At 44.3% G+C, this 22,686-nt stretch overlaps 1 protein-coding gene across 17 annotated transcripts in view; it reads left to right on the top strand.

The window, feature by feature from the left end:
- Nucleotides 1-22,686, top strand: part of RABGAP1 (RAB GTPase activating protein 1) — a 163,144-nt gene that overhangs the window by 128,802 nt on the left and 11,656 nt on the right. For 8 of the 17 annotated variants that reach the window (XM_073224856.1, XM_073224827.1, XM_073224835.1 and 5 more), the window contains 7 exons: nucleotides 6,700-6,792; nucleotides 7,218-7,328; nucleotides 14,583-14,687; nucleotides 15,551-15,634; nucleotides 16,289-16,360; nucleotides 17,929-18,126; nucleotides 19,503-21,387. In XM_073224856.1, the coding sequence (XP_073080957.1) occupies nucleotides 6,700-6,792; nucleotides 7,218-7,328; nucleotides 14,583-14,687; nucleotides 15,551-15,634; nucleotides 16,289-16,360; nucleotides 17,929-18,126; nucleotides 19,503-19,625 (786 nt within the window). In that variant the 3' untranslated portion in view covers nucleotides 19,626-21,387. Of the gene's footprint in view, nucleotides 1-2,709; nucleotides 3,497-6,699; nucleotides 6,793-7,217; nucleotides 7,329-14,582; nucleotides 14,688-15,550; nucleotides 15,635-16,288; nucleotides 16,361-17,928; nucleotides 18,127-19,502; nucleotides 21,388-22,686 lie in introns of those variants that run through there. The other 9 variants (XR_012126332.1, XR_012126331.1, XR_012126330.1 and 6 more) reach the window with 4 other exon arrangements.

The following is a 22,686-nucleotide window of genomic DNA, read 5'->3' as shown; positions in this document are numbered from 1 at the left end:
TTAGATTTTTTTCCAGGTGATCATGAATGGCCCTAGGAACTCCATAACCCATTCTTAACTCAAAACTGTGCCATGTATCATCTTGAGAGGGAGGGAATGGAAAAAAAATTAATTCTTAGGCCTTTAAAATGTTTGATTCAAGAAATATGTGAGCAACTGTTTATGTCTCTACGTAAAGAGTTTTGAGAACAACTCATATATATGAGGCTAGTTTAGAAGAAGCAGGAACCATGCAAAAAGGCAGTGCTCAGTGGGTTTATTAGATCAAACCTAGAATCTTGCCTTAGGGGAAATGGAATTTCAGAACCATTACTTCATTGGAATTTGTTATTTCAAACAAAGCAAATATGCTAGTCTTCAAACTACCTGTAAGAAAAAATTCTAGAAAAACTAAATAGCAGTCTCCAAATAAATGAAATCCTAACCATTTGCTGTTTGGAGTAACAGAAAATTCTTCAGCATTTGAGGATACTTGCCCTCAGGGGATGCTCTTATTCATGAGCTAAAAGCACACTAGTTTGAACTTCATTCTCTGCTCAGATCGTGTGCAGTTGGTGTGAGAGTTAGGATTTTAAGCTCCAGGATTACAGTGACTTCATCAGTCTTGTTTCTTGATGTGTTCACAAAGTCTTGCAGTGTCTACACAGCAAATTGATCTTTACAGTGATTTGACCATACAAAGTCATTTTATAGATATGTATAGTGAAGCTTAGAGAATTCAAGAAAACTCCCATAGGATATGAAGTTAGTGAGTGATGGAGCTGTGATTAAGTCCCAGGAATTTCAGACTCTGAAGTCAATGCTTATCGTCACTGCCCTTTACTGTAAATGAGGGGTTGAGTGAATGGGACAAGGGCCACTTGTATCGCTCCATTTTTGGTGATGTTCATCATGTAGTGATGGGTAATTCAGTTTCTCTGTCAGTTTTGAAACTTCCTCTCTGTACACTGCAGCTGAATCCAGTTTTTCTTATAACTATATAAGGCTGTAGTTTTACTTTTTGGCCTGTTTCTACCTTTTAGAACTGGATTTCATGAGGAAACATCTTAGTGGGTGCTCTTTTTCTCTGCAGGGAATCCTAAATTTTGCTCTTAGTTTCAAGGGTAGTGGCGGTAACTACCTTCTTATTTCAATACACTGTTCTCCTCTGATCCTTATCTGTATTTGGGACCTCTACTACTAATTTGCTTCTTACATTTTAGAAAAATACTCTGGTGGTAGAACCATAATGTCTGATTCTATTTCATGATCTTTGAGGGAGTTTGAGCCTGAACTGTTTGAACAGATATATAAAAAGGCTCAGAAATTAAATAGATGTTGATTTGTTTCAAAGGGTTACAAGTGTGAACATTGGAGGCTATGGCCCTTGGCTCTCATCCTGGCTCTGCATGTGCTGCGAGACCCGAGGTAGGTTAGCTATAGCAGGGTTGTAGAGAGGGAGAGGTGATGCCTTTAGAGTAGGTGCTGCTCTTCTGATGATGATCTTCGTCATCCCTCAAGCACCGAGGATCGCCCAGACCTCTACTTGTCGTAAGTCAGTTCAAGTCAACACACATTTAGAGATTTTCCTGTGTGCCAAGAATTGTGCTTGGTACTAAGCATGCTGCAGAGATAGATAAGAAACAAGACTCACCCCAGGTTTGCCTTCTTGGGCTGTTACCACCTAACAGACTAGGTCCTTGACTTTGGACAAGTAACTTTACCTGAGGTCTCAGCTCCCCATCAGCAAAACGAGGGTGAGAATCCCTACCATACCCATGTCAGCAAGTTGTTCTAAGGATTAAGTAAATAGTAGGTATAGAGGTATCTTCTGATCTTGAAAACCCCACATAAATCTCAGGTTCTTTTAATGTATAACTGAAAAGTGAAGTCCTTGCCCTTCCTCCAAAGAAGGAAGATGGACTTGTATCAGATGAGTTTGGGGTCAGGACCTCCTTAATGTACCAGACCTCCTCCTACCCACACTGTCTCTCACACAACATCCACCCTGCCATTCAGAGCTCCTTCCTGGACTCCCTGTGAGCCCAGCTGAGATTCTGATCTTTTCAATAGTTTCTTAAGCCAGACTTGGAAACCAGCTCCTACTTGCTCTCAGCAGCCTATTTCCTGATCTTCTGTGTTGAGTGGACTTTGTTTACATGGCTCCCTGTCTGCAGTGCATGTTTAGAGGATAGCTGGTTCTGGTTTGGGACAAGAATGTGGGTAATAGCAACAGTAATAGTTACCCTTTATAAAAAGATCTCACTGCATGCCTAGCATTCTGAGCTCTTTATAATATGTTTTATGTCATGTGATCTTAAGATTGCTGGGATTTTCACTGATGAGAAACCTGAGGCTGAGATAAGGCATATAGTAGGTCATAAAATAAGTCATAGGCAGTGCCTGGGCTCAAGCCTTGGTCTGTCCATGCACAGAGCCCAAGATCTTAGGGGCGGACTGTAGCACCTCCCTCACCCACGTCTGCAGGCACTCTTCCTCTTCTTCATCTGTATTCCGGAGGCAGGTCAGGGACCAGCTTTCCCAGGGCAAGTAGCGCGTATCTTAAGAGGGCGCATTATCTGATTACCAAGGTAGATCAATGATAGTGAGTGACCATGGGAGAGGGGTTTTGGACTAAATTTGTACTTCTACTGAAATGTCAAACTGGCATGTTCCAAGTCTCCACCTTCTCTCTAATTCAAGGTTTCTTAACCTGGGACTATGGATGGGCCCCAGGGAGCCCATGAGCCCTCTGAAATGGTATGTAGAATGTTTTATTGCTGGGGGTGGGAAAAGGGTGGAGTTGGCATCTGTGTTTTTTTATGAGAAGGTGAAGAATCCTGAAAGTGAAAAATCACAGTGAATTTTAAGAGAACCATGGCTTTCAGGAGGCCTTCAGAGTGTTCCTGTCCCTCTAACAGTGTTAAGAACTACTGTAGTAACAGCACTGGAGTATAAAATCAGTTTTAGCTAAATTACAAACTCAGTCTTTTTCCAGAAAATAGTACATTAAAACAGATTTGAAATTTAATCATCTTTGAGGGCAAAAATACTATTTGTGGAAATAGTATTTCCACAGCCTTCTGATAGGAGTCAGCCAGCAGTGGATATGACTCACAGCTCCGGGGCATATTTCATAGCTCCTCTGCTTCCTGAATTACATTGAAAACGTTATTGATAGAAGACAAAATGAACCTTGGACTTTGAGAGCGAGGACTGTCTCTCTGTTCCTTGGGTATTTTCATGCTTACTGTGTGCCAGGCATTAGGGCTCTCACAGCGAACTAGAGTTCTGGTCTGTGTGGAGTTAGTGTCTTGTGATATATGTATACATCTTTGTATCACTAATGCTTAGCAAAGAACACTGTACATAGTAGTGCTTCCCCACCGGATAAATAAATGTTCCTCTGCATCCTTATTAGGTTAAAAGGAAGGCTGCTGGCTCTGATTTGTTCAACATCTGTTAATTGAGTCCTGATTATGTTCCAAGCATCGAGCTAGGCATTGGAGATACGGTGGTAAGCAAAGTGAATATGGCCTGTTTCCTGGTGGGAAGACAGGCCATCAAGTAAGCATACAAATAACTGAGAGCTTGTGCAGGCGCCATGGAGGAATGTACATGGTGCCATGAGAATAAAGAATGAAAGGCCTGGCCTGGAAAAGGGAAGAGGATTTTGGGGAAGATTCACTAGAGTGATATTGGAGCTCTGGTCTGAAAGGTGAACAGGAGTGAATCAGGGCCGCCCCTGTTCAGGCAGAAGGACCGGGCTTTTAGTGCATGTGCAATTTGGTCACAGTTTCTGTTCAGTAGAGGCATCAGTGCAAAGAAGAAGGGGTCTTTTCTCATTACCTTAGCAAGCATTAGGGTGTTCTCTGTGTGCACAGGCAGGGGACAGTGATGTGTGAGCCACACAGCTGACTGGCAGAGGCACTGATACAGTGCAGGCAAGCTGAGACATGCTGGTCTTTCCTGGGTGCAGCCTCATAAGGAGGCTTGAACTGCTTTGCTGTTGGTGCCTTTTGGCTCCCTGTTGAGGATCAGGCAACAGACTTTCTCAGGGCTATGCCTCAGAGACAGCCTGAACAAGGTGGCTGTGCCACACTGCCACCCATGCTCCAGAAGTCAAGATCGGTGCCAGCCCACTGTGAGCAGTGTTTTTGTTCACGGTGGGGGTGAGGGTTAGGCCTTTAAGGAAGGAGAGAGAAACTGAGAACAAGTGAGGCTGAGAAATAGGAAAGGAAGGTGAGCCTGAGCTGGTAAAGAAGTCAGAACTCTGGACCAGCAAGCTCTGCAAAAGACATAAGAGCTTTGTCTGTTACCAGTCCTGAGGGGTGACCCTGAGTACTCATTCAGGAACACACTAGGGGCTGTCATTGAGAGAAGTGAGCACAGCTCTTAGAAAAGCCTGGAGTAATTACGAGAATTATTTTTAAACAGCATTTATTTTTTTACTCAATTACAGAAATAATTTATGCTCAATACAGAAAATTTAGGAAACATGGGAAACATATAAAGAGGTGCCCATATCCTGTCATGAAAATGTAAGAACCAAATGACATAACATGTGTAAAGGGTCCAGCATTTATCAGGTACTCATTATACAGTAACTGCTGTTACAGTGCTGAGGGAGAATCAGCCCTTTTGCTCTGAGAACAAGGCATTTATAATTAGGGATAATGAAATGTCATGATCATTTTGTAGTTAATCAGCCTTTTAAAATGTGTATTTATGGGGAAGAATTCTTCCTTACCCCAGCATGAGAATGAGAAGGTGAAGAATCCTGAAGATTTGTGGGCATGTTTTGCAGGCTTCGGTATGAGTTCTTGTTAAAAAGCAGCAGGGAGAGCCCCACATGCACTGCCCTCCCTTGTCATTCACCCAGACTGGTAGAAAGAGCACCGGGAGGAAGTGTCTGCTCTCCTCAAGCCTTATGTATTTTCTTTCCCTCTACCATTGATCTGTTAGGATTATTTATAAATCTGATCACACAGATACTTTATTTAGGTACTTTCTTTGTGAATCAGTTACACAATTATCATTTACCCTGGCATTGGCCTTAAACCACAGAGGATCTGGGTTCAAAGATGGCACTCCCCTGCTTATTCACCCCGACTGTTTAATGGCACCTTCCTATAGACTGCAGCCAGGGCATAGTGCTGTGTTCCTGGCTGCCTCCCCTTCCACATTATTAGCCAAACTTCAGCTTAGGCTCTGACTGAGGCAGACTGTAAAGCATCCCTGTGAGGGCTGGTGTCCCTAATCATGGGAGAGGAATACCAGGCAGTTCTAGTAAGGTGGAAAGAGAATAATGGAACAGGGAATTGGAGACACTAACAGCAAATACTGTAAACTTGGGCCTGTCCCATCCTTTTTCTAGGTCTCAGTCTCTTCATCAGTAGAATAAGGAAGTTGGACTAGTCAATCACTGAGATTCCTAGTTCCCTGGAATTGTGGGCAACAGTCAGGCTCATGACTGAGCACTGCAGTGCTACGGATTGAGGCTTTGGGAAGATATGAGTGTTAGCCTGTTAATCATTCATTCAGTTGCACATACTTGTTTTATCACTTTTCTGTTTCTTACATTAAAAAAATTATGAAATGTAATTTTAAAAACACCAAAGGAAAATGGGCTTAGAGGAAGGAATCAAAAGACTAAGGGTGTATCTTGAAGGGAGACCCTGGGTTAAGGTTTAGATTGAAGAAAGAGAAGGGGCTTACCAGGAAAAGAGGCGGGGAAAACCTGTTAGGTAGGAGAGCCAAGAGAATAAAGAAGAGATTTCCCCAGAAGGAAGAGGAATGGATTGGTCATGCATGGAAGTCAAGGAATTTTGAAGTCTAGCTGGTTAGAGGTAGGACCCTCTGGATGGATTAAAAAAAAAAACATGAGTGCCCTTCAAAGGATACTTTATATAGAGCAGTCTGAGCAAAAGCTTGATTTAGAGATTAAAGAGGCTGTGAAGCAATGGAAGTAAAGGGTACAGACCTGTGGTTTACAATGGTTGGTAGGAAAAAACTTGAGAGAAAGAGGACGATAATTTGATGGGATGGAAGAGCGGCTAGTGGAGTGGTCAGCTGAACTGTGTTGTGAAGAGCAGTGAGAGTTGTGCCTATATAAAATTGCGCCTTCTGCTCACACAAAAATCTAGTAGAAAGAAAAGTGATAGTTGTTAGGACAGTGAAGTGGATACATCTTAGACTTTGGATGGAGCCTAGCTGCCTGGACTTAGTGACCTGTGACCTTGGTCAAGTTGCATAACCTCCTTATACCTCAGTTTACCAGCCTATAGAATGAGGATGACAGTACTGAACCTTATAGAGGTGTCGTGAGGTCACAGATGTAAAGCATCTTGCAGCGGTGCTGGTATGTGCTAGATGAAAGGGTGGGTGATAGTAATGGTATGATTAGGGACAGTAGGACCCAGAATTCAGGTGGGAGGGGCGCTCTGTAGGGTTTTCATTCTAACATTGTTAGGAAAAACCCTAGGAGCCAGTTATTCCCAGTAGAAACCTAGATGCAGTAATAATCATTGAGTAAGAAAGAATATTGGGTCCAGGACTTATGCCGCATTCTGATTATTTCCCTCCAAAAAAATAGGAAACACTGCTTCTTTAGTGACTGTGGATGCCCAGGTCAGCAGAGGTCTCGGTTTTCAGTGCAGACCCTGAAGCACCCACCACTTTCTGGTACTTTTTAAATTTGTGCTGTGGTTTATCCTACAGATTAGTCAAAAGAAGTTGAAAAAATATGAAAAAGAGTATCACACCATGAGAGAACAGCAGGCCCAACAAGAAGACCCCATCGAGCGATTTGAGGTTCGTTTGCATAAGGCCTCGGTGATGTGAAGAGCTTTCAGCTCTTCGTGTCATATAATTGTGCCTGTAGCTAGCTTTATTAAGTTCTTTTTAATTCAGTTCCATTGTTTCTAGATTCAAGTTTAATGTGAGTTTGTGAATGAGAAAGCAGGATTTGTTTTGCATCAGATCACTGCCACCCGTTTAGTGGCCTTTTGTTACAGTTAATAAGAAGTAGCTCCCTGACAAGGTCACTTGAATCAGTTTAGTATTTCTCTGCGGAGACAGGAAATAAGAAATTGTTGATTGGTAGCATATAAGACCAACAATGGTCTCCGATAATTTCCATAGGACTCAGAAATTAGTATTGGACGTTATTCCTCAGAAATTGTCATTTCCATAAGATTTTTGTGTCTGTAACTGGTTTCTCTCTACCTATCCTTCAGCGGGAGAATAGACGTCTGCAAGAGGCTAACATGAGGCTGGAACAGGAAAATGATGACTTAGCCCACGAGCTCGTGACCAGCAAGATTGCACTGCGAAAGGACCTGGATAATGTAAGTCGGACTCGTCTGAAGGGATAGGTTATACTGAGACATTTGACGTCAGCCTTAATCAGTGAAGTCTTTGAATTTTAGTGTTCATTATTCTAGTTACTGAAGAGTTTCCCTCTTACAGTATACCTTGCTCTTGTCAGGATTACTTGCCCTCTTCTTTCAGCTTTACTATCTCATTAAGGCCTCCTTACCATGTTTTTTTCTAATTAAACACACAGTCCTTAAACTCCTGTCCAGACATTTGTTGAGAGACCTTTTGGCTAATCTTCTGCTGTCATAATTGGCACAGGCATTTAATCATTATAATTTCCTTACCTCCCCCAAAGACAAGAGATTGTGTTGTTCTCCACATTATGTACCTGTTGAGTCAGCATTGCCGGTTGTAATAAAGCCCGGCCTCAGCAGCTTATGATTTTAGCCATAATTTTTATTGGCAGGTGGTCTGTTTTTCTTTGCTTCTCCAAATCTTAAGAAGTTTGAGATGTCTTACTACACTGATAGACAGTGACGGCAGTGGAGGGGGAGGGGGAGGACTTGATAATATGGGTGAATATTGAAAGCACAAGGTTGTTCATGTGAAACCTTCATAAGAGTGTATATCAGTGATATTTTAATTTAAAAAAAGTTTGAGATGATGGCTTTCCTGGCAGAGTGTTTGTCCATTTTCTGTGCTACAAGCTTCCCTTAGAAGTATAGTCTGTTGTTCATGGTTTAGGTCAGAGGTTGGCAAATTTTTTTTTGTAAAGGGATAGATAGTAAATATTTCAGGCTTTATGAACCATATAGTCACTTATGCAGCTATTTAACTCTACCATTGGTGTAGACGTAGCCGCAGACAATAAGTAATGGAATGAGCATGGCTATGTTCCAATAAAAATTATTCACAAGAATAGGTGGCAGGCTGGATTAGGGCATGGACTGTAGTTTGCCAGCACTTGACTTAGACGTTCCTGTCAGCTTCCCAAGGTTGCTTTTCTGGTCATTGGTTTCCTGAAGTTCTAGAGATAGGCTAGGCTGTTCAGAGTTTACAGAGGACTTACATGATATATTGAACCCCTCACAAGGTCCTTGACATCTACCAGTTGTGTATGAAAATATTGTGTACTACTGTATTTCTTTGAAAATCTGTGCTTTTGTTCAGTTACTGAAGTGGTTCACATGTCAGACAGAGAGATGGCAGTATCTAGTGGTTCTTACTACTTCTCTTTAGAAGTAGAATAGTGGGGTAAAAAATTTTGAACAGACCTGAATTCTATACCAGCTACTCTACCTTTGATTAAAATATGGGGATGTAGAATAATAGCTGTTGAGAATTACTGATTTGAATTACATGATGTGGTGTATATGGAAGGACCACCAAAAAAGAAATCCAGCATCAGCAGTGTTAGTTCCCCCTGCTTGTACCAATGTAGGCTACAAATAGCCACACGTAACCAGGAAGGCTCCTCTTCTCAGTTTTTGCAGGGAGGGTGTTTCAAGGTCATTAGCCCTCAGTAACCAGAACTTGGAGGTCTCACTGCTTTTTGGTTTCCTACAGTCCTGCTCATCAGGTTTAGGTTTCCTCCCTACGGCCCAGATTCCCTGCACAACCTCTGTTGTCCTTTATGGAAATTATTCTGACACTGTTGAAGTATTTCTGCCAAGTGTGTGTAGGGAAGTGGGGGTACACTAGCAGGAACTATGGAGGCAGGGCCACAGGGTACCCCTGAGATACACGTGAATGTCTCACAGCAGCTGTAGGTGCTGCAGAAAGGCATTGAAAAAGTAAAAGGAAAGAAAATGGGTCGTGACAGGTAATTGATGTTCTACAAAGAAATTATGGTAGGAGGCAACTGAAGCTGAAATTCCAGTGGATTTTTAGTTTAAGTCGTTCCATTCTCCAGTCTGATGGCCTGGTAATGACCTTGGTAGCTCATTCAACAGTAGGCTGAGGTGGGTGATAGACTTCTTGAAGGCTTCTATATATAGTCTTGAAGCCTGCCCCCGAACAGTGTAAACCTTTTTTTCAATTCGTCTTACACCGATCGAATAGCTAGGTTCTATTCCTGATATCAGACGTAAGAGACAGTAAAAGATAATATGAATTCCCACTTACTTGTGATCAGTGTGACCAGCCCTATGACAAGTGCTTTGCTGAGCTCTGATATCTCTTATCCTTATCTCAGCCTTGTAAGAATAGTGATCTGAGCCCCTTTAGTGGATGAGGATATTTTCGCAATCATGAAATTTGAGACTCAGGGGGTTTCAAGTACCTAGGAAGAAACAGAGCCAGAAATCTAACCATGTTGGAAATGCCATGCTGTCTCCAGAATAAATATGGAACAAGAAGCTAAGATTTGATGTCATAACTACATCAAAACCTGAGTTGAGGAGGACCAGTGAGACTGATGTGTAACAGTGAAAGTTTCTTGAGCGCTTGTTTCTGGCCCCTGCCCCAGGTGCTCTGTGTATAGTAGCTCATCACATCCTCAAACAACTCATATTGTATAAGGTGCACCACTTGTGGTCCCCATTGAGGCAAGAAAGTGAAATGTCTCCTGGGTCAGTGTTGGTCTGTGGCAGAGCCTTCAGATTGAAACCCAGATGGCTGACACCAAGCTCGCTCTGCTGACTTGGGTCAGGGTCCCTGCTGCCTTTAGAGCTCAGGCACCGCCAGGCAGGCCCTGTCCCCCGGGCATTTACATGTCCGGAAGATGGCCCTTCCCATGCCAGACTCAGAGTCCCTTTCCCAGTTAGTCTTCTATTTCTTCTGGATCATCACTGAAAATCACCTAGGTTCTGAAGAAGGCTTAAAGGTCCTCTCACCCTTCTTTACTTCAGGGGCACAGGTTTTTGAAAGAACTTCATTCCTTTCAGCTCTTCCCCTCTGCACCCCAGAGAAAAGCTCTGGTTTGTGACTTAACAGGATTTCCAGAACCTTCCATTGATTTTACCTCACTGTCATTCCTCACCTGTTACTTTTCTTACTCATTCCACAGCAGCTGTAGAGAAATTCTATCAGCCACTGAGTCCCTTGGTGACCCCAATCATGCGTTCTCCTCTTACGAAACAGGAGAAATGCCCTGACACGGTGCTGAAGGCTGAGAGGGAACCTGTGCAAGGGACCTGGCACAGGGCTGACAGCACCGTATCTGAGTCCCCTCTGGCATGGCTGCTGTCCACACTGAGACAGAGTGATAGGAGGAGGGTAAAAGGCACAGACTCTGGAGCCCTGCTGCTGGGGTTTGAGGTGATCCCCTCCCTTACCAGTTCTGTGACCTTGAGCAGGTTCCCGCTGAATTACTTTAGCCTTGTTAATCAAAAATCAGTTGACCCTATATATATGTATATGGGTCTCCTCAACTCTGATCTATAGGTCTGTCCTTATGCCAGTACTATACTGTCTTGATCACTGTAGCTTTACAGTTTTAAAATACCAGGTCATGTGCATCCTCTAACCTTGCTGTTCTTTTTAAAAAATAGTTTGGCTATTCTAAGTCATTTGCATTTCTGTGTAAGTACTAGAATTGGTTTGCCACCTTCTAAAATAAAGGCCTTCTGGGATTTGAGTGGGATTGCATTGAATCTATAAATCAACTTGGGAAGAATTAACATCTGAACAATAATTGAACATTCTAATCCATGAATATGTTACAATTTTCATTTATTTAGGCCTTTCAGTTTCAGCATTGTTCTTAAGTTTTCAGTTAACAAGATTTCCACATATTTTAATCTATTATAAAAGGTTTTTTTTTCTCAATTGCTTTTTCCAGATTTTGCTAGTCTCTGGAAATACAGTTGATTACATGACCCTTTATCCTGTGACCTTGCTAAATTCACTTAGGATTCTAGTAGCTTTTTTGCTTATTTTTTAGGATTTTCTACATATTATCTCCAAATAGAGTTTTATTCCCTTTCAAGCCCTTGTGTGTTTTTTCCCTTTGCCTTCCTGCGTGGACTCGGGCCTTTAGAACAGTGTTGAATGCTGAGAGGACCTCACTGCCTGTTCCAGATGTTACCTCTAGATCTTTCATAGGTCTTTCTTCCCATTTGCTGAGAGTTGTTGTCATGAAGGGGTGTTGAATTTTGTCAGATACTTTTCTTGTATCTGTTAAGGGGATTATTTGCTATTTCTATATGGTGAAGTGAACTGATTTTTCAATGTAAACCAACAATGGGGTTTCCATTTTTTATTAAAGATTTTTATTTGTGTTCATAAGGAAGATTTTTCTGGAGTTTACTGTTTTTTGTTTTGATGTTGGGGCCTTCTTAAGGAATTTGTGTAGGATTGTTCCTTGATTAAACCTTTTATTTAAATGCCTTAGTGAAGCCACGTGGGCCTGGGATTTTCCTAGCAGGAAATCAGTTGATTTTGAATTCAGTTTCTTTCCAGATTTGGCACTATTCAGACTTTAAAATTATCCATATATATAATATGTGTTTTTCAAGTAAGTTATCCATTTCACTTCAGTTGTCTAATGTATCGGCATATATAGTTACTGATATTTTCTTAATCTTTCGATGTTTATAGGCCCTGTTGAGATGTCCTTTTCATTCCTGCTCTGGGTCATTTGTGTCTTTTCTATCCTTAATCAGTTCCAGTTGTATTGATCTCTTTAAAACTCAGCTTTTGATTTCATTTTTTTCCCTCTGTTTTGTTTCATTGATTTCTGCTTGGTATTTCCTTCTGATTTTCCTTCAGTTTAATTTACTCTTTTGCTAGCTTTTTAAAGGGGAAGCTTGATCACTGACTTCAAACTTTTCTTCTTTTCTAAAATAAACATTTAAAGTTAAAAATCTCTATGAAGCTCTATTTCAACTTCATTCCACACATTTAGACATGGTGTGTTTTATTTTCACTCAGTTCTTGTGATTTCTTCTTTAACCTGTAAATTAATTAGTAGTGTTTTGTTTAATTTTCAGCTGTTAGGGATTTTTCCTAGTAATTTTTCTATTGTTGATTTCTAATTTAATTCAGTTGTGATCAGAATGCATATCCTTTCTGATTTTAATCTTTCGAAAATATGTTTATGCTTAATTTAGGATCTACCATATGGTATATTTGGGTGGGTGTCCCCCACACACTTGGAAAAGCATACGTGTTCTGTTTTGTGGTGGAAGTGTTCTGTAAATGTCAGTTCAGGCAGGTTGGTTGTTGTTCGAGTCTTAGACTTCTGGTGTTTTCTGTCGACTTGGTCTGTCATTTACTGAGAGAGCAGCGAGGGCATCTCTGACTCTAATCGTTTATTTCATCTGTTTTTTCTTTTGCTTATGTTATTTTTTGCTTCCTGTAATTTGAATTTATGCATGCATTTCAGATTATTACACATTCTTAATTGAGCTTATGAAGTGTCCTAAGTTGTTCAGAAATGTGCTCTGTCTGGTATTTATACTGGCCCTGCAGCTTTCATGGTACTGTTGGGAGTATATCCTTTCCATCCTTTTACTTGTAAGGTGTCTGAGTCATTGCACCTAAAATGGATATCTGTTTAACTGGTACAGATTTAGGTCTTGCTTTTTTCATTCAGTTGGATAATATCCTTTTAATTGGCATGTTTAGACCAGTTAAATTTAATGTAATTATTTATATGGTGGATTTAAGTCTACCACCTTGCTGTCTGTTCTCTATCAGTTGTATTTGTTTTTTCTGTCTTTCCTTTCTTCTTTGGTTTAATTGGGTATTTTCATGATTTCATTTTATCTCTGTTGCCTTAATAGCTATTCTGGAACTCTCCTCTCCTGAGCTCTGCCCCCACAGCTTCCAGCCACCTCAGCATCTCTGACCCTCTAACTCCACCCCCTTGGCTCTTTGAGGTGGGCTTTGTTTGGAACCCTTCACCCTGTTCCTTGGTTCAGAATGTACCTCTGTGCAGAGACCTAGGGTGGCAGACTCTCCTTGTTTGTTTTCTTCCTCCCAGGAATCACGGTTCTTGTTTATTTTTAGTGTCCAAAAACAGTAGTTCACATTTTCTGTTCAGTTTTTTTTCCACAGTGAAAGGGTCTTGAGACGGAAGACTCAGTTCATGGCCTGACTGTCCTGTACATCTTAGAATCAGTCCTAGTATCGATCATCACTACGTAGTATGACGCAGAGCTGAGAGAACATAAGTATGTGCTGTAAGCACCAAAGTCCTGCTCAGAAGTTCTTACTGAGTCCAAGGGAGAGAAGAGAGAAGCAATAGTTGTTCAACTGACTAAAATAAAACAAAACCTTGAACAGGACTTTGCTCTCCTTGCGAGTCATTAACTCTGCCTGTGGGGTCTGAGCTAGAGGAGGAGGAGATAAGCCACTCCTCCTGAAAGGACAGGCCTTAAGTCTACGACCCCATCTGATTGCCTGTATGTGCAGTTCACAGGAATTAACAACCTTCTGAGTTTGCTTGTCCTACTGTTCTTAGGTCTCCAGTTGAGGCCCCAGTCCTCTGGAACCGTTTCTCCCATGAGAGAGACCGTCAGAGGAAATGTGGTGCAGCAGAAAGCACTTCAGTGAGGTGACATCAGGAATGCTGTTGAATTGCAGGGAAGCCACCATCCATATGTAAGGAGGGGACAGAGACCTTAATGTGTGGTGCTCTGTAACCAAGAGCTTCCACCCCATTTCTCTGCCCATCTTCTGACATGCTGTAGTCACTAAATCTTCAGCTGTCCTTGGAGTGTTCAGTGTCAGGGACTTTTTATCAGGCACAGGGGTATCATTGTCACTTAACCACCAGACCTTTGCATGCTTTAAAAAAAGCTGGGCTGGAGGATAGCTATTTTGGATAATAAACAGAGAGTGCCCGGAGAGGGGTGGTCTTCTCTGTCAGATGGCGAGGGCAAAATGTAGAACTTGATTAGTGAAGCAGAGGACATATGAGAGTTTGGAGGAAGAAAACCAGAGTTTATTATTACTCTTAATGATAATGACAGCTACCATTCCTTGAGTGGTTGCTGTCTTGTAGACACTGTGCTGAGTCCTCTCCAGACCTCACCCCTCAGAGGAAAAGCCTGAATCTCAGAGAGGTTCTCCGCGACCTGTCCAAGTGGCACAGGGTTAGGGAGTGATGGGCACTACCAGGCTGTCTGATGCCAGAGGTCGAGCTCCTGACCACTGTCCTGCACTGACTCTGTAGGAGAGGCTGGGCCTGGCACTTCTGAAGGAGTCCAGTCTTGCAGTGACTGTGGGCGGACCCTTTTCCCTCTCTGTAGCATCTTAAAATGGTATTCTGGTGGGTAATTTAAATCCCTTCCAATTCTCAATTCTTCCTCTGTTACAGCATCTCTTAAATTTTATAGGCAGAGGAAAAGGCAGATGCACTGAATAAGGAGCTGCTTATGACCAAACAGAAGTTGATTGATGCAGAGGAAGAGAAAAGACGGCTGGAAGAAGAGTCTGCTCAGGTGAGGGGCGCTCCCCTCCCGCACGCCCCCCGTGTCTCACGCATGGCAGTCGGGAGCTTCGCCGCGGCTTCCCGTGGGTGCCAGAGGACACAAGGGACAGCTCCCCTCAGCTTCTCTCCAGAGGCCTTTCTCATTTGCTGGGTAAAGCATAATGGCTCTTAACAGTTAAAGCGTAGGAGTAGGCAGTGGGGTAAAGCCCATCCTTTCTTGGGGCAGGAGGAATGTGTCAGTAATCTGAGTGCGACCAGCAAGAGGGTCAGCCTTTCTACAGAAGAAGACATCACGTGGTGTCTGGCCCTTCCCCGACCTGTCCGCTGACATCTCCCCCAGAGTGCCGACTCTGGAAGGCTTGTCCTGAGCCCGCTCTCCAGTCACCAGGTCACAGACCTGCAGCCACTGGATAGCTTTGGGCGCTGTGCTCCCTGGGGCAGCCCCTGCATCCCCATGGATCTCCTCCATCTGGTAACACTCTAGTCTCAGGCAGGACACCGGAGGCAAACAGTGATGGGCACTGTCCCTGGGAGGTACTGAAGAAGCAGCAGCCTCTGACTAGCTCTGCGGCCTGTGGTGTGTGCAGCCTCCTCAGGTCAGGTGCACAGGATGGGTCGCACTGGCAGGGGAGAACTTGAGCCAAAGCTTAGTCTGAGGTGGGGTTTGCTCTTTTTGGAAGTTCTGATGTCCTTCCTCTCCTGGCATCAGGAACAGGGTTAGTACTGCCAAGAGTGATGGAAGAAGGGAGGTGAACTAGAGACCTTCCAGAGTCGGGTCAAGCACTTCCTGGAAAGCCCAGCACTAAGCAGCTGGTGCCAGAGTTTCCTTTATATTTCCCTTAAAACGTTGACTTTGCTCTTTTCAATGTGCAGTTAAAAGAAATGTGTCGACGGGAACTCGACAAGGCAGAATCTGAGATTAGAAAAAACAGTTCTATCATCGGTGACTACAAGCAGGTGGGTCCGGGCACCCCGGAATTGAGCCATGCGCTCTGGAAGCCCTGCTTGCCTGGGTGAAGTGTATCCCCTCCGCCATGTGCTTCCCAGCTCTGCAACTTTCACTGCCAAGTTACCTTACTGAACTGGACAAACTACCCCACTGATTCTCAGCTGTCAAGTAGTGGCCATAACCACTATCTTGTGGAACTGTTGTAAGGATTCCATGAGATGGTGTTTGTTGTAGATCATGCCCAGCATATAGATAGGCACTTAATGAGTGAGAGCCACACTGTTCTTGGGAGCATCTCAGATTCAGAATTACGGGCTTATGTTCACATATGGTCCTAAGGTGTAGGCCCAGTTCTCTGACCTGGCTGGTAAGTTTTAAAAACATAACTGATTGGTCTGGGATCTCGTGCAGACTATGGCAGGTGTTTGCAACCCATGGGCCAGTGGGTGTGGCCCTGGCAGGTTCCTGCACACCCTAGGCTGATGGATGTAGAGATAGCCAGAGGAGCCTCTGCTTGTGTGTCGCCTTCCGCCTTCCCCCTGACCCCAAGGTAGCAGCCTGCTCAGTGCTGTCTGACTCACAGTCCAGCTTCCACACAGAATTCATCTCAAGGCCAAGTGATACATTGCACAAGAAGGTGTCATATCTGTTTATTTCCTTAGATTTGTTCTCAGTTGAGTGAAAGACTGGAGAAGCAGCAGACAGCTAATAAAGTGGAAATTGAGAAAATTCGGGTAAGTTTGCCTTCACCCAAGAGATTTATACCACATAGTTCATTTTACGGCTCTGCCCAGCACAACAGATTTTGCAAGGGGGTAGTTCACTTTGATTTCAAAAGAGAGAAGCTGACAAGTCCCTGATCAGGCCCCTGTCGTGGCCTGGCTCAGTAACCAACCACTGATACTGCGGCTGTTGGCTCTGGCAGGGAGTGCGGAGGAGACGCACAGGAGCTCTGGCAGTTAGATCCTCTTGCATCTCGATTTATGTAGCATCCTCCTCTGGATACCTGGTCAACAAAAAATACAAGTGCCCCCAAATTTCTGATTGGTGTCATTCAGCATCACACTGAGATGAAGGAGCCCTGCAAGTCATCGATTTTGCTTGAGGTCGGGGTGCAGAGGTCAGGACCACATGGTGTGATGTCACTGGCCATGGTCTGTAGAAAGGGGACACTAGCCCCTTAGATCAGTTCCTTCTACTATAACGGGTCCAAATACAGTGAGGACTTTAATTTTGAAATGTTTTATTGCCAATTTGGAAGCTTTTGTAACTTTCTTTAAGCTGTACCTATTTAGAGTACGTGACAAATTTTACTTATTTGCATAATTTACTGAAATTTGCTTTACTAACACAACTCAGTGGACAGCAATGCGGGAGAGGCCTCTTTTCATGTTTGCACAAAACAGCGTTTTACTTGGAGCAAGATTACACCTGGCCTCCATCATAAGAGTTTAACCAGCAGTGTCAAAGTTTTAATATAATTTATTTTCCATTCTAAACCTAATAATATGCATTGCAGAAAATTTGCAAAATATGAATAAGAAAAGAAAAACCCGTGTAATCTTGTTACATGCCAGTGTATCACCATTGTTAACACTTGGGTGTATATTCTTTCAGTCTTTATTCTGTTTACTTTAACATACAAAATTTCATTCATTCTAAGATACAAATATTTTTCATGTTTATATCTCTGAAACTGGAACATGTTTTATGACTGATGGCTTTCTGTTTAAAACTGGCAAAATCTTCTCTTCGAGGAACATTAAATGATAACTCTTACTGTCAGTGGCATCTTGATGAGATAAAGTGTATATCTGTACCCATGCTATAAATACATTATTATGTCCTTGTTCACCCAGCATTTAACCATTGTACAATGTTATGAAAAATTCCTCAAAAACACCTAAGAGGCTGCACACTTCCCTCTGTAAGTGCAGCACAGTATGTTTAATCTCTCCCAGTTATTGGATAGTTTATCCCCCTCTTTTTTCTGTCTCTGATTTTGCAATGAATACTCCTTGTATAAATTTTTATTCACTGCTGCTGCTGCAATTTTTTAGGCAAGATTCCTAGAAGTGAGACTTTTGGATCAAGACAATAGAATATTTTTACTGCTTTTGATATATACTACAGGTGGCTTTTCTAATAGGCTCTCTGTGAGTTTACAAAGAGGGCATGGTTTCTCAGAAGGCTGTAGTGCTCAGCCAAGATGCCATCTCTCATCTCCCCAAAAAGGAGATGCTCACACCTTCCTAAAGGGCCAGTTTCTCTTTGCTTCTTCACACCTGACATTCAATTTCAGCAAAAAGTGGATGACTGTGAACGCTGCCGGGAATTGTTCAACAAAGAGGGGCGTGTGAAGGGCACCAGCTCAGCTAAGGAGGTTTTAGATGAGGACACGGATGAAGAGAAGGAGACACTCAAGAACCAGTTGAGAGAGATGGAACTAGAACTGGCACAGACCAAGTTGCAGTTGGTGGAAGCTGAGTGTAAGATACAGGTAATAGCCACAGCCCCTGGGCCCCCAGTCCTGGGCCCCGACCCCAGTGGACACAGCGCTACCTCAGCTCTGGGTGCAGTGGGACTCAGACCCACGTGCAGGCTTGACTGTCTGGTGTGGGCTGGAAACCCCCGAAATGATGTTTAAGGGCTTGGGCTTTTTTCCCCTCATAGACATTGGCCATAATCTCCATGAGAAAAAGCCTGTTACTTGTTATTTACCAGCAGGATGTTTAATTAGTATTCATCTTGTCCTAAGGACTGGACTTTATCACACTGACAGTTACCCATCAAGCTTGGAATCCTTTTGGTGGAGTAGAAAGCACAGGCTTTGAAATCACAGCTGCAGCCCCAGCTCCAGCTCCTTGACCTGGGGTGGTCGGTAACGCCTTACCCTTCAGATTCTTCATCTGCAAACAGAGGTGATGAGGGTCCCTATCTGATGGTCCCCTTCAAGGATCAAACAAGATAATGCATGGAACGGGCTCAGCACAGTGTCTGAGGGCTTCATAAATTCACACTTTTTGTCCCAACTCCCATCACCTAACTAGCTTTGTGACATTAGACATGTTACCTAATTTAAGCCTCCATTCCTGATGAAGAAACTGGAGCTGGTGATGACAGCTTTATACTGCACGGCTAGTCCCACCAGCACCCGCACTGAGTGCAAGGGAGGCTCGGCACTGCTTGTGGAAGGAGCCACGGTCAGGACTAAGACTTAGCCCTGGTCTCCCACACCTCACACATGCGCTGGACTCTTTGCCAGGCCCTGTTGTAGTGTTGAGGTAACAAAGCTAAGACAGGGCTTGTGTGACGATCTAGGACAGTCAGGAAATGCATCACCATGGCACCTGTGGTCAAAAAATGAACACAGATTGCAGCTAGAGAGAAAGAACAGTGAGCATCCTGATGAAGGGAGCAGCATGTTCAGCCACACGCAGGGAGGTGGCCCGCCCAGTGATGAGCTTCAGGAAGTAGGGGTGGAGGTGGGCGCCGAGCTGGAAGAGTCTGTGGCCCAGATTGTGAAGCACCTCAGATGCCTTGCTAGTGTGTCTAGGCTTTGAAGGTTCTTGCTGGAAATTAATGGTGCAGCTAGAGCTTTGGCTCTGTCTGCCTGGTGTGCAGTGGGGGGACGGGAGGGAGACATTCAGTTAAGAGGCTGTCTTAATAAGCAGACTAGGCAAGGAAAGACGAGGCCTTAACTTGGAGAGATCCCAGAGCTTTAGCAATTCCAGGTCTTTCTGTGCCATCTGAGACTGGACGATTTTCCAGAGGCCAGTCGGAATAACTAGGCTGAATTCTCATCTTGGTCAGCTCTGTGCAGATGGTGTCATTGTTACGAGCCCAGCATCCTGATGTACGTTGTTCCTCCTACAGGACTTGGAGCACCATTTAGGCCTTGCCCTAAACGAGGTACAGGCAGCCAAGAAGACGTGGTTTAACCGAACACTGAGCTCCATAAAGACAGCAACTGGGGTTCAAGGGAAAGAGACTTGCTGAGAGCAGCTCCTGCCTCCAGACACCTTCAGAAAACATGACACCTTTTGTTGCCTTCTTTGGCCAGATGTGTGATTCTGTGACAAGTTCCAGGACCAGAACGTACCCAAGTCAGATCCATAGAAGCATGTTGGTAGGTTACTGGACTAGAGCTCACGAACAGGCAGCCTTTGGGGTAAGGCTCTCCTAACTACTGATACTAACAGGCCTGCTAGCTCAACTTGTGCTCTGGACACATTCTGGAAAACCACTTCTCCATGTCGGTGTGACCTTCCAGGCCTCTTCCAAGGGTAGGCAAGCTGGTCACCCAGCCCAAAGGCTGATACATGGTCAGAGTTTGGGGATCCTTCAGGCTGTTGGTTTTTTTCTAAAACTCTAATCTTTTTTTTTTAATATACATACTATATATATATTGGGTGGGGGGGGGGAAGGGTGGGAATCAGTAACTCAAATAATTCTTATCTACTTCAGTGCCAGCAGAGGGTCCTCCAGGTAGACGTGGAGAAGCACTTTGTTTTAAATAGGAGGGTTTCATGGTTGTAGTTGAAGCCACCTTGTTTTGTTAAACTGTATGATGCACGGGTTTTGGGTTTGGCGTTATTTACATGTTCCTGATCAATTCTATGCAACTCTCATAGTTCCTGTTGTTTTTCAGCGTTAGCTGCCAAAATGACATCTTAGCTGACTTCACCAACTATGAGACTGAATTAATCCTAATGTGGACAAATCTTATTTTGCTCAATGTGTCGTGTGTGTGTGTGTGTGTAAATATCTTTCCCAGTACACCTGAATTAATCCTCCCTGAATTAATCCTAATGTGGACAAATCTTATTTTGCTCAATGTGTCGTGTGTGTCTGTGTGTGTGTGTGTGTGTGTGTGTGTGTGTGTGTGTGTCAGTGTAATATGGACAAATCTTATTTTGCTCAATGTGTCGTGTGTGTGTGTGTGTGTGTGTGTGTGTGTGTGTGTGTGTGTGTGTGTGTCAGTGTCAGTACACCCAGTTGACAGTGTTTATATCCCAGGCTACGGCTGATCTGCACAACTTACTTATGTAGTTCTTTGGACACAGTTTCTCTCACGGGTTCTTGGACTCTGCTCTCCTCCCTGCCCTTACGAAAGCTGTGAAGAGCTCCCTTGCTTCAAGGTTCCTAGTGTTTTCGCACAATAGGACATCCAAGTGAGAACACATTGAGCTGGGTGTTTACATAAATGGGAGTATGTTCAGGACGCACACACCGACTGGCCCGGGTCTCCCAAAGCAGCAGTGTAGACCTTGCTGTTGAGATGGGCTGCAGGTTCCCACTTAAAACATCGAAACGGAGGTATTAGTACCTTCATAAAAATTAAAAAAAAAAAAACCTTAAGACTTTGAATTGATACGGTGATTGGCAGACAGGCCGTCCCACAGATGATTCCACCATCTCTTGCGTGCAGTGAGGGTAGCTCTTCCAAGAGGCACTGGTTTGTATATAAGGACACGGGTGACTTTGTATCTCTTCCTGTCAGCTGTCCTAACGCTTGCTGAGGTTGTCTATGATGAGGGTGGTGGCAAGCAGCGACCCGCTGCCCCCAGACCATCCCCTCCGCTGCTTTGTGTCTGTCTTGTTCAAGTCCATCAGAACTGGGTGCGTGGACATTGTGCTAGGGTAGTTTCAGTGTGTCAACTTTATGAACTGAAATATAAACCAGTAAAATTGTATTACTATTTCTTTTGTTGGTTTTATTTTAACAGCATATTCATTAAATATTTTGGTACAAACAGCACTGCTTTGTAAAAACCGGCTTTATCATTATGTGACCTGCCACCACAGGCAGTCAGGGAAGACCGCACTCTGCCATCCAGCAGGTGTGTGTGTTACAGGCCACCTTGCCCTCCATCCAGACACGTCAGAGCAGCCTGGGTGCGCCAGGCCGTGGCGTCAAAGGCACGGGGTCTGTGCTCCGGGAGGCTGGTCCTGGGCCTTCGCTGGGAATACTGCACCTCTGAGAAGGGCTGAGAGAGCCTGCGAGGTGCTGTGCGTAGGTGAGGGCAGGAGCTCAGGATGTAGGGAGAACGTGCCAGACGAAGCAGCTCCCCAGGCAGAAATGGGAGAGGGAACTTCAGGCCCAATATGTGAATGGGAAGAAGAAACAGCCAAGAACAGAAAGGCAGCCAGAGCACCTGGGGTCGTTATGCTCTGCTAAAACTCCCAGAACAGTGGTGGCCTGGACAGGCACATATTTTAGAAAACTCCCAGCCCCTCTGCCGCCATGCTTCACCACCTCACCTTGCCTTCTCCACAGCAGGAAGAGGAGCTGTGCTTCCCCAGCCCTCTGGGACCCCCACCCCCACACACAGCCTTTGAATGGAAGCGGGGCCTGGATGCAGGCTTCCCGGGAAGGTGGTAGTGAGTCGCCCTGCCCTGTCTTCTCTCTGCACTGAAGCTGGGCAGGTGCCTAAGTAAGGGGCCGGCGCCATAGCAGGCGCTCTGCAGAAGCCAGCACAGGGGCTCCAGGGCACACTTGGGATCCCTTTACTGTTCACAGGCTGGAGCACTTATTCCTGGGCAACCAGGACAAGATTCCAGCAGGGTCAGCCTGCTCTAACCTTTTCCAGTCCCGAGGGTCCTGGTGCTTAGGAGGGTAGGGGCTCAACAGAAATCTTGCCCCCCCACCCCCTGCAGCTGTGCCCTGGCCCAGGAGAAGGAGTGTGTTTATCAGTCACCCTTGGCACATGGGCCTAAAGTAACTCAGGTGGGGTCCCGCCCTTGGGGAGATTCCCTCGTCCCTCGAGACAGATTGAAAATAGTAATTGCAACACAGCGCCAAGTGTGGTAATAGGTATGTGGGATCCTGGGGAACAGGGAGTCCATATGGAATTGCAGGGGATACGGAGTTTTTTGCACTGACAGCTAGGGGGGCTCTCCTAGTTAAGAAGCCAGGTCAGCATTCAGATGGAAGAAATGGTGGATAGCACTGTAGGCTGATGGGGCTGAGCGATGGGAGGTGACACTGGATAGTCAGATCCAGGCCAAGGAGCTTGAGGGGTGGGGGAGCTACTGGGCAGTTTTAAGCCAACTTGAT

Source organism: Manis javanica, chromosome 2 (assembly GCF_040802235.1).
Source record: "Manis javanica isolate MJ-LG chromosome 2, MJ_LKY, whole genome shotgun sequence".
Lineage (NCBI taxonomy): Eukaryota > Metazoa > Chordata > Mammalia > Pholidota > Manidae > Manis > Manis javanica.
This window is presented reverse-complemented; position numbering and strand designations above follow the sequence as displayed.